We start from the raw sequence: 12,181 nt of genomic DNA on the forward strand, positions 1-12,181 counted from the left end.
GTGACACTAGGTTATAGTCTAACAGATTTATTTGAAATCATTAGTTTTCGGAGTGCTTTCAGGAGAAGTGGATGGAAATGCAGAAGTACAGAATTTGTAAGAAGAGAGATCATTGCAAGGCAATTCCGGGTAATTAAGTGTGTCAAAAGACAGTACAAATGGTATGAGTGGAGTGTTGACTGGCTGAATAACATGTCTTTGCAGATGATCAAAAGTGTCAAACAATGTGAGTAAAGTGTCAATAGCTGAATAACAAGGGATGGCCCGTGATCCAATTAATTGAGGCAGAGAAATAATTACAAAAAATCAAAAATAAGATGGCGCTACAGACAAACCAAATGGAAAAATATGGTAGATGTAAGAGTCACATGACAAAGGTCAGCCCGAAGTAACAAGTTATCTAAGACTGTACAAATTAATTCAGCCCACCATACTGTTCTCTGTTTGTAAAATCTTCTTTACTGTTGTTTTGACACCATTCACCTTGATAAATTACAATCTCTTTATTTTAATTAGTTTGTACAGTTTTACAATAGCTGTGCACTTTCCTCACTGCCTTATGAAGGAGCAGCACTCTGAAAGCTTATGATTTCAAATGAACCTGTTGGAAAGGCAAGAACTGATTAGGGATAGCCAACATGGCTTTGCGCTTGGGAAATCATGTCTCACAAACTTGATTGAGTTTTTTGAAAAAGTAACAAAGAGAATTGATGAGAGCAGCGTGATGGTCATAATCTATATGCACTTCTTCATGGTAGTCTGCTTAGCGAGCTTTGTGTGCAATTCTCGTCTCCCTCCTATGGGAAGGATGTTGTGAGAGTTGAAAGTGCTCAGAAAAGATTTACAAGGATGTTGCCAGGGTTGGAGGATTTGAGTTATGGGGAGAGGCTGAATAGGCTGCACAGGCTGCACTGTTTTCCCTGGAGCATCGGAGGCTGAGGAGTGACCTTAGAGAGGTTTATAAAATCATGAGGGACATGGATAGGGTATAAAGACAAAGTCTTTTCTCTGGGGTGGAGGAGTCCTACACTAGAGGGCATTGGTTTAGGGTGAGAGGGAAAAGATATAACAGGGATCTATGGGACAACTTTTTCATGCAGAGGGTGGTGCGTGTGTGGAATGTGCTGCCAGAGGAAGTGGTGGAGGCTGATACAATTACAACATTAAAAAGGCATCAGGATGGTTACATGAAAAGGAAGGGTTTAGAGGTATATGGGCCAAGTGCTGCGGCACGGTGGCACAGTGGTTAGCACTGCTGCCTCACAGCGCCAGGGACCTGGGTTCAATTCCCGCCTCAGGTGACTGACTGTGTGGAGTTTGCACGTTCTCCCCGTGTCTGTGTGGGTTTCCTCCGGGTGCTCCGGTTTCCTCCCACAGTCCAAAGATGTGCGGGTCAGGTGAATTGGCCATGCTAAATTGCCCGTAGTGTTAGGTAAGGGGTATATGTAGGGGTAGGGGTATTGGTGGGTTGCGCTTCAGCGGGTCGGTGTGGACTTGTTGGGCCGAAGGGCCTGTTTCCACACTGTAAGTAATCTAAAAAATGAGACTAGATTAGTTTAGGACATCTGGTTGGCATGGACAGGTTGGACCAAAGAGTCTGTTTCCGTGCAGTACAACTCTATGGTTGTGACCTGGTGTCATGTGATTTCTGACTCTGCTCTTCACAATCCAACACCAGCACCTCCACATCATACATCAGGAAGGGTACTATTGCCAATGAGGAAATGCAATGAAAGTTCACCACACTGGTTCCTGGGATGGCAGGACTGGCCTTTGAGGAGCGATTGGACAAGCTGGGTCTGGAGTCTCGAGACTTTGAAGAATGAGAAGTGATTTCATTGAAACACTATAATTAAAAGGATAGACAAGGTAGGTTCAAGTAAAATGCTTTCCCTGGTTTGGGAGGTAGAACCAGGGAACACAATTTAAAAATAAGTGGGATACCATTTCGGACTAAGACGAGAACTTTTTTTAAAACACAGAATTATGATCCTTTATAATTCTCTTTCCAAGAGAGCTGCAGACGCTCACTCCTTGAGTATTTTCCAAGTAGAGATTAATGGATTTCTGACTTCCAATGGAAATAAATTGGGTAAAGGGTTTCGAGGTGCCCAATAAAATAAGCCATTTTGTATTAAACAGCAAGCAGGCCTGATGGGCTGAATAGCCTATTCCTGTTCTCATGCATCAAGTGGCTCAGGTTTGGAACACACTGCCTGCACAATGGTGGATACTGAATCAATAGGAGCCTTCAAAAGAAAAGTAGATAAATATTTGAAAGAGAAAAATTGCTGGGATTATTTGAAAAAGCAGGGAAGGGTGAATTGGGCTGTTCTTCAAAAGAGCCAGTTCACGTTCAAGGAGCCAAATGGCCTCCAGTTGTGCGATAAATGGAATGACTGTATTGTATCATTATAGAATCCACTTTGGGGGCAGGTTATCATTGAAACCCAGACCCTTAAAAAATTGTCTATCGGCAATAATTAAAGGCTTCCTTAATCCTTAAAGAGAGAACACCAGCAAGAGACTTCCCGGAGTATGCAAGGAAGCACCTGTAGCCAGACATCTACATTGCATGTGTCATCCTCTGTACAACAGAATAGCTACACATACATTGACATAGACACCGATTACAGGATGGCCTCCACCATCCCATGTCTCAGTGAAGAAAGCAGCAGATATCACCAGCAAACACTCTCCTAACAGAAATGTCAAGACTACTGGCCTGCCGATTTGCAGAACCCAAGAGTTGAATATTTGTCATTGCATTTCTTAGTTTCATTTTAATACAGTTAACATTAATAAGATGCCAACCTGCTGCTGGTGCTTAAAAGCTACAAATCCCACATCAAGTTTTGCTTTGGTGTGATAATTGGCATTAAAAAAAAAGACTTTATTGGGAAAACTATGACTTGGTATGTCCTGCAGATCCCCAAGTTGTGCATGAAAACATATTTAACAAAAGAAGAAATTTAACTGGACACAAGCAGTTCTGCTTTAATGCATTGTTCGTTAACAAAATTGGCTGTAACACGAACGGCTGAATAGGGAACATTCTTTCAAAAATATGAACTTTTAAAGTATGTGTTGGCTATAATGCGATTACGTCACCAATATATTGAAAATATTTGTATCACATGATTTTCATAAAGCACAGGGTTGCCCAATAATGCAACTATCATGTAATCACAGAACTACCTGTATTCTACAAAGGCAATCGTCTGCACTTACCCAAACATCTGCATGACAAAGCCTGGGCTGCAAAATCCACATTGACTTCCATTGTAATCAGCCAGTCGCTGTTGTATGGGGTGTAAACCCTTCTTCATAGACCCCAGTGCCTCTATTGTTACAACTTGATGGTTCTTCAATGAAAGGAGGGAGCCAATTGGAAACAAACACTGAAAAAAAAATCAAAACATATGGTACAATACTACCTTCAGATATGACAAGATATAATATTTATTTTATATACTCAATAAGATGAGGAAATTAAAATCAAGTCTGAAAGCTATCAAAGCATTGTGTATGTCTATCCAATAAAGTCATTTGATGATTTGAGAGTTTCTGAGTTGGTGCATAAGCATTAAGGCAATTTTAACTTCAGCAACAGATGCTCACTATAATGAAAATGGAACATTCTGGAAATATTCGGGATATAACCCCAGCTGATGGCGTTATTGGACAACTCAGACCTGAGTAAAACCTGGCTTAATAGACCTTAAGTTCTCCTTTTGCCATTTGATATCATGTTGGTCAGTCACTGAACATTTCCACATGAGACCATCAATGTTCTTTCCACAGAGAAATAAGAACAAAAGAAACAGGACCAGGATAGGATATGCAGCCCCTCAAATCCTGCCCTTATGTCAGATAATGGCTGATCTGCCTCAGTCCTCAGCTCTTGATGTTTCATAAATCCATCTACCTCCTCTTCAAATACTTTCTGTGATCTAACTGCCACAACTCTTTGGGGTAGAGAGAGACAGAAATAAATTTCGTTGCATCACAGTTTTAAATGAAAAATACCCTTATTCTGCAACTATGACTCCTAATTCAAGATTCCCCTCATAGTGGAAAGCATCTTTTCAATATCTACTCTGTCAAGCCCCCTCAAATCTTAAACATCTGTAATAAATTTAAGCGTACATTACATAGTAAAGCCATAAAAATCTACACAAGACAATTTAAATATCTTAACACATACAGCAAAATTCAATCCTTCCCCCAGCAATATCCTTTACAGTTACTCAATCCCAGTGAAGTACCACTGCTTTCCTCATTAGTTTCTTATTTGGAATGTAAGAATTAAGAACCACAAGCAGGAGCAAGCAATTTAGCCCCTCCAGCCTGCTCCACCATCATGGCTGATCTCAACTCAGCTTCATACTCCCACTTCTCTGACCACTCCCCATAAGTCTTTAACCAGTTACTAATTAAAAATCTTGTCTATCTCCTCCTTAAATTTATTCAGAATCTCAGCATCCACCACACTCTGAGGCAATGAATTCCACAGACTCATGACCGTTTAAGAGAAGCATTAAATCTGCCACTCCTCAATCTAAACTGTGGCTATTCATTCTAGTTTACCTCAGAAGGGGAATCATCTACTTTGTTAATCCTTTCAGCATCTCATAACTGACCTCAATTAGACCCTCTCTCATCTTTCTAAACTCTTACAATTATAGGCCTAAACTGCAAAACCTCTCCTCATCAGATAAGCCATTCATTTTTAAAATTAATCTCGTGAACCTTCGCAGAACCATTTCCTTCCTTCAAACTCTCAAATCTGTCCACCCTTCAATAATGTCATGGTTAGTCTACTTCAGGCCTCAAATGTTCTTTCAAGCCAGCTCCTCATCACCCTCCACTCCCAAATGAATACTGTACACAGTACTCTAGATGTAGTCTCACCAATGCCTTGTACAGTTACAACACTTCCCCACCTAAATACTCCATTCCTTTAGCAATAAGTGTCAAGCTTTCATTTGCTCTCCTTATTATTGCTGTACCTGTAAAGTAGCTTTCTGTGACTCATGCACAAGGTCAACCAGATTGTTCTGCACTGAAGTATCTTGACATTTATCTCCATTTAGATAATAAGTTGCCTTTTCTTTCTTCTGACCAAAATGAATAACTTCACTCTTATCCACAGTAAATGTCATCTGCCACATTTTAGCCCATTCACTTGACCTATCCATACTATTTGTAAACTTCTTATTTTTTCATTGTAACTTACTTATTATAGTGGCTATTTGGAGGTTATTTAGGGCAAACTTGGCGACAGTATATTCTATCCACGTCATTGCCGTCTCTTTCTAGCCTTTTTCTTCGGATTGCTGACACAACAAAGACTTCTTTCCAGCTCTGATGGTCTGGATACTTTTCAATTCTGACAGCTTGCAGATTTCTGTCATTCACTCAGTCTGGGGACTTCTATGAACTAAACTGCCCTTTTCCAGGCACAAATGCATTTTCTCAACCGAAACCTGATGTGGTCCTTTGCCTCGTCTTTCTGCACATCATAAAAGTTCAACTTTGTAAACAATTCACAAACTAACTCATCAGGTTGCTGATCAAGTAATTTAACTTAAGGCACATGCTTTCTTGGAAATAACATTAGAACTGTCTGTTCAAAATGGCTTTTCTGACCTTTGTTAGAAGAAACAAGTCACCTTCACAGAAATTAAAACTAAAATCATTTCCTCTGCTATCAAATCCAACTTTCCAAAAAATAATAATACATTACAATCCTATATCAGAAAAAAAAGAGAAACAGAGATTTTGTTTCAGGCTTATGATGCATCATCAGAACTTTCAATGTTTTGTTGCAAGGTCATTAATCGGAAAACGTTACTCCTTTTCTCTCTCCACAGAGGCTGCCAGACCTGCTGTATGCTTCCAGTATTTTCTGTCTTTATCTACATTTTCTGCATTAGCAGTCTTTTACTTTTATATCGGTCACTCATGGCTCACAGTTTACCCTCTTGTCTATCTAATCAAGTACTTTGGTCCCAACCTCAGAAAAACAGCCATGAGACTCTGGTTGATTTGAGTACAGCCCCCTATGCTGCCTTTCAAACTGCACAATTTGCTGATTGTATGACAATCATTTAGGGAATTGTTTTGATGGAATTACTGACCTCCTATTGTCCTAAAGCTGAATGAATGTATACAATTAAATCACAAAATCACCAGAGAATCATGCATCTCCTAAAATAGCTATTTCACTTGCACAGTAATTGCACCAGCAAGTGCCCCAGATTAGGGTACCGTGAGTTACCATTTAGCCAAATAAAAAGCACAGAAAACAAAATCAAGAAAATGTTAATACAAAAGGACCGCTGATTGTGGAAAAAAAAATTGATTTTTTTAAAAAAAGGTATGTGCTCAACTCTACAGCTAAGAAATAACCAGTAGATGGCAGTGTGTAAACACTTCACACACACACACATACGCACACAATAAAAATGCTCCCAGTATTTTGAATATATGGTGTTATTCACAGGTTCACAATAGCAACTTGATTATTCCAGATTAAAAACTGTCAGCCAGCAAATGTCTAAAATTCAAACTCCACTATTTAAGAACTAAATATAGTATTACATATTGTTATTACTGGAGGAATCTGTCACACTGAACAATTCAGACTGTTTCAGTTCCAAATGAATGTGCATACTATCATTTTACATTATGTATTTACACAGTTGCCAGTATGTTACTGATTATTCCCATCAACACACCTTTGATCTGTGACAGAAAATTGGGTCAATAAGTAGGAATACTCCTACTCACCACCAATGACACTCTACAATCAGATCTCAGCAGTATAGTCATAATGATACAATAGCAGCAATTCCAAACTTCTCATCATCCATTTACAAACTTCTGCCCTGCAGTGTGGACTACAAACTAGCTGTGGAGTTGAGAACTGATATTTCCTACAACCTAGGTATGTAAGACAAAAGCTCATTTGCAAAGACTGTGTTGACACTACACCAGCAAGCCACAAAGGGAGTTCACGGATAAGCAACACTGAAAACAATTTTTGATTACAACATTTGGAAATATAGGCATTGATGTCTCAGCCACACTTTAACATGCCCTTATTCAGGAGGATGTATTATAGTCTGGGTAATCCCAAATTGCAAACTTTGACCAAACCAAGTTTATAATCAAGGACTACACTAAGTGGTTAGAGGGAATTCTTCAGCACAGTGAAGTTAAAATGGAAGCCAATTTTGAGAACTTCAGCAATTATAACAATATTTAATGCTGCCTCTCAACATTTGAATACTGGATTCATCTAATTTTTGATTGAATTGTTTTATGAAGGAAACTGGTTGAACATGATTAAAGTGATCAGATGTCAATTGGATTGTCTGGGGAAGTGATCATCATAGTTTTCCTGGACTTGTGTACCTGCAGAGGTCAGAAAATGATTTCCTTTTCAAAATGTCAATTCTAATGTGCCTGCCCTGACTATAGCTTTAGAAGAAATTATCAGATTGCCATTTGAGTATTGCCAATAGATGTCACATATTGTCTAAGTTTTTCATCTTGCACTCATCAGGACAATTCATCAAAATAACAAATCAAGAGGGAAACAGAATACATTGTGTTTGACAGGAGAGTGCAGATTGATTAGATTAGATTACTTAACAGTGTGGAAACAGGCCCTTCGGCCCAACAAGTCAACACTGACCCGCCGAAGCGCAACCCACCCATTCCCCTACATTTACCCCTTACCTAACACTACGGGCAATTTAGCATAGCCAATTCACCTGACCCGCACATCTTTGGACTGTGGGAGGAAACTGGAGCACCCGGAGGAAACCCACGCAGACACGGGGAGAACAGCAGTGCTAACCACTGTGCCACCGTGCTGCCCGTTGGTTGGCAAGTGGACTCTGATTGGTGGAGGACTAGAAATGGAGAACACACAGGCTAGAAAATGACTGGCAGAAAGCTACTGAACTTTGTTTGGCAATCCCTAGTTAGCTATAACAAATGGATACATCAATACTGACTGCATTGCTATGATCAAGCTTGGAAATATGTGGTGAATCAAAGACGAGAGTCAAGGTCAAAGAGAAATGTATTAATCCAGGAAATGACAAAAAGACAGGATGGTTAGCATGAATCTAAGAGTGGACCAACAGTTAAGACTAGAATTTACAAACTGAGTAAAAGTATCAAAAGTTCTTAAAATCTGAATGTGTGTAGCAACTAAAATAAAATAGATTAACCCTGAGCACAAACAGAAATGAATAAGTGCAATCTACCATTCCAGAGACATGGCTGCAGGGTGACAAGCATTGTTGTGAGAAACAGAACTCACTCACAAATCAGCCTGAGACAAAGCCTTGGAAATTAGAACAATTTATTACGGCCTTGCAAGTACCGGATGCCTCTGCAATCAAGCAAAAATGCGCGCATAACAAAGCATGTAAACTTTCTTTGTTCAGTTTGCAAGTTGCTGAATCACACCTCCCTTTTCTCATTGATCTAATCTCATCCTATTATAAATTGGTTACCTCATCGTTTTTTTTTCTCTAGTTATTTTCTTATCTGGCCATCCTGCTGTCCTTGTATGATTCTATTCTTTGTTCCTTGAGGAGAAAGTGAGGTCTGCAGATGCTGGAGATCAGAGCTGAAAATGTGTTGCTGGAAAAGCGCAGCAGGTCAGGCAGCATCCAAGGAACAGGAAATTCGACGTTTCGGGCATAAGCCCTTCATCAGGAATGTCGGTTCCGTAGGCAGGTGCTGAGGAAGGAGATGTGGCTGTGGTAGCGAGTCTGTTTGAGAACGTGGCTGAAGAGCTTCTGTGCAGAGGAGATGACCTGGGGGGTGCAGTGAGAGAGGGACTCACTGAAATCCTTGTAGAGGGAGGAAGAGAGCTTCTCCAAGGAAGGCATCCTTGCAAGAAGATTCGCAGTAGGTTAAAATCTTAGAGGAGAAAGTGAGGTCAGCAGATGCTGGAGATCAGAGCTGAAAATGTGTTGCTGGAAAAGCGCAGCAGGTCAGGCAGCATCCAAGGAACAGGAAATTCAACGTTTCGGGCATAAGCCCTTCATCAGTCCTGCAACACATTTTCATTCTTTGTTCCTTGTTTGTTACAACTTGTTCTTTTATCCAGTTTCTCTTATCATACTATAAGCCTTATTATGAAATGCTCCTGCTGCTTCTTTTGTGGTCAGCTAAAACCCTTCATAGTTATTTCCTAGCTTAAAACTACTTTTTTTTGAAAGACCCTCTATATCCATTAAAGTCTTAGCCTTAAGTATGCTACATGCTACAAGAATTCCGTGACTGTTTGTATAATGTCCCACTCCCGCAACACCCCACACCCCCACCTGCAGAAACTACATTTCTAACCTTCCACAATTTCCCCTTTTTGTTTTTTTTAAAACTGTTGTTTCTGCACTTATTAAGTCTCCTTGAATCCATTTTCTTATGTTCTGCCCTCTTACACCTTTTGGCGATGAGGTTCACAATCTTATACACAGTATAAAAGCATCTGATGATGTATTTGGGTTCCTTCCCCAAGGGATGTCATCAGTCGGCTCATCACCCATTTTAGGGCATTGAACCCTACCACCAGACCCACTAATATCAATAATCCATAGATAGCCAGATTGACTAACCACCTTCCCCAATTAGTGCACAGGTACCACCTTTCCCTGCCAGAATGTAATCTAGAGCCATCCTGTTCTGAAGAGTCGTTAGCCTAGTGGCAATCATTTCGGTCATTATGGCTGCTACTTGGGATTGGGTTTCGGCCAATACATCAGCAGTATTGTTGGCCAACTCTTCCAGGGAAGCTGCCAACTTTTGTATTTCTACTCTTGCTCGAGCGGTCCCATACATAGGTATCAAAGTCCAGAGGAGTCGATCTCCTTCGGTTACTTTCCGGGTTACTTGCCTTCCTCCCTCTTTATTCCGAGGTATTTTTGGAGCTCTCTTTAACAGCCTCAAGTGGGGAATTATATAGGCGAGGTAGCAGCAGCCACTCCAGCCTTTCTGGCTTTGAGGCAGTGTTTGATCAACATCATAACATGCATGCATTACTATACATTCGGTCATGCGAATGTATTTTTCCCTGGGAATAAATGGATAGGCCTTCAGGCCTCATACCTAATATGTTCCGTTTAATATTTGGGCAATGGTCGTGGCAGTGGCTTGGCTGGTGTAGACACAAGAGGATTTTCCTAATCGGAAGAGTGCGGTATCATTCTGATTACAGAACCAAGTGGTATTTACTTTCGTTGGGGAAACTCTAAGGCCATCGATAGCACCCAGAGTTTTCGGGGCTGGTCAAGGGAACCATCCCACAAAGTTATAATTACCCCTGTCAGATCTCCATTTTGTATTGTTTGAGCCACTTCTCTTTTGGTAAGTGGTATTACCGTGAGAGGAATTCCGGATTCCCCATGGTGTGGGATCTCAGCACATACCCAACAGTCGGTATGCCCTTTTAGTTTAGCATAATTCTGACATAAAGCGGGAAAATGATTGTTCCCACCCCCCATGGCAGCTAGCGCCAATATTATCGTGACAATATAAAGCTGACCACTCATTTCAGCTCACAACCCTATCTGTCTATTCCCTAACCCTTTGTATGGTAGGAAGGAGTGAGTCCATGCAACACTTAGAATTGTTTTGGGATACAGTTTTTTTAACCAATACTTAATAGTCTCTAATCTCAGTCCATTCTTTTTGCTCAGCTTGACTTTCAGAGATTTGTCTGTAGGATGAGAAGCCACTCTGCCAAAGGGGAAGGAGCGTCCATGGGGCCCTCAACAGGAGTGTGATGACTCCACCCTTTTTCAGCAGTTCAGATGGCTATTTCAGTAGTCAGGAGGGTTAGGAACGGTCCCTCCCAGCTTGGGTGCAGTTTGGTGTCTTTCCAGGTCTTTATCAGGACTCAATCACCCGGTCGTATCCGATGTACTGCGAACTCAAGTGGGGGTGTCTGAGTCAACAGACCCTTTTTCCTAAGGACAGACAAAGAAGAGCCAAGCGCCACAATATAGTTCTTTAAAAACTTATCATTGAACTCTACAGTTGGTAATTATCCTGTCACTTCCTCATCATTTCCTCTAATTAGGGTTGGCTCAAAAATAGGCACCAAGAATTCTTCGCCTTTTACTCCGGAAACCCTGAGATTCTTGTTAGTCAATTTAACACCGGTAGGTCTTAATCTTAGGGATGATCGAGGTGCCCCCGTGTCCACCAAAAATACTGCCTCCTCCCCATCAGGTCCCGCCGTTAGATTTATCAAGGGTTCCCGGTGCGCTTCAGGAGGAAGGAACCCCTGACTCCCCTATTCCTCATCGAAGGTCATGAGGGAAACGGTTTCCCTTTCTCGTGCTAATCCCGGGCATTCCCGTTTAAAATGCCCCACTTTTCCACAATGGTAACATCCTGCCTGTTGCCTTTTTCCCTGGGTGTCTGACCTCTATCTTTTGTGTCCTCCCCTATCCTTCCTGTTATCCCCTGAACCCAGTCTCCATTTTGTTTTTTCTTCTACTGCTGCCACCATCATTTTGGCTTTCTGTTTCTGCTTCTCGTCTTCCCTCTTCACACACACTTTCTGTGCCTCACATAACAGCTCTTCCATCTGTCTTTCACTCCATCCATCTAATTTCTGTAATTTCTCGTGTGTCCGGCCATGATTTAGTCACAAACTGGACTTTTAAGAGTCCCTGAGCTACCGGATCATCGGGATCCATTCCTGAATATTTCCTTGTGGCCTCCTTGAGCCGTTGAAGAAATGCAGAAGGGGTTTCATCCTTCTCTTGTCGTACTTCGAAAGCCTTAACAAAGTTTTGTGATCTAGGTGCCGCCTCTTTAATTCCTAACATTACCATTTCTCGTAGATCCCGCATTGACTCCCTAACTTCTCTGTCATTATTTTCCCAATGAGGGTCAACATTTGGGAATTTCTGTTCTGCTGGGACCCCTTCTACCCCAACTGGGTGCTTCTTTTCCCATTCCTGTAAAGCTGCTCTCCTAATCATACCTCGTTCTTCCCCTGAAAATAACGTTCCTAAAATTGCCATCAGTTCTCCCCAGGTATATAGATTAGGCCCTAGGAATTGATCTAATTGTTCGGCTAGTCCAACCGGATCCTCTATTAAACTTTTCATTTCCTTTTTAAAGGCCCTAACTTCACTGC

General features: G+C 41.1%; 1 protein-coding gene across 3 annotated transcripts in view; it reads right to left on the reverse strand.

Moving 5' to 3' along the window:
* Positions 1–12,181, reverse strand: part of LOC132822962 (uncharacterized) — a 196,561-nt gene that overhangs the window by 131,949 nt on the left and 52,431 nt on the right. For all 3 annotated transcript variants that reach the window (XM_060836424.1, XM_060836434.1, XM_060836416.1), the window contains one exon: positions 3,232–3,401. In XM_060836424.1, coding sequence (XP_060692407.1) covers positions 3,232–3,401 — 170 coding nt within the window. The remainder of the gene's footprint in view (positions 1–3,231; positions 3,402–12,181) is intronic.

This window comes from Hemiscyllium ocellatum, chromosome 2, assembly GCF_020745735.1.
Source record: "Hemiscyllium ocellatum isolate sHemOce1 chromosome 2, sHemOce1.pat.X.cur, whole genome shotgun sequence".
Classification (NCBI taxonomy): domain Eukaryota; kingdom Metazoa; phylum Chordata; class Chondrichthyes; order Orectolobiformes; family Hemiscylliidae; genus Hemiscyllium; species Hemiscyllium ocellatum.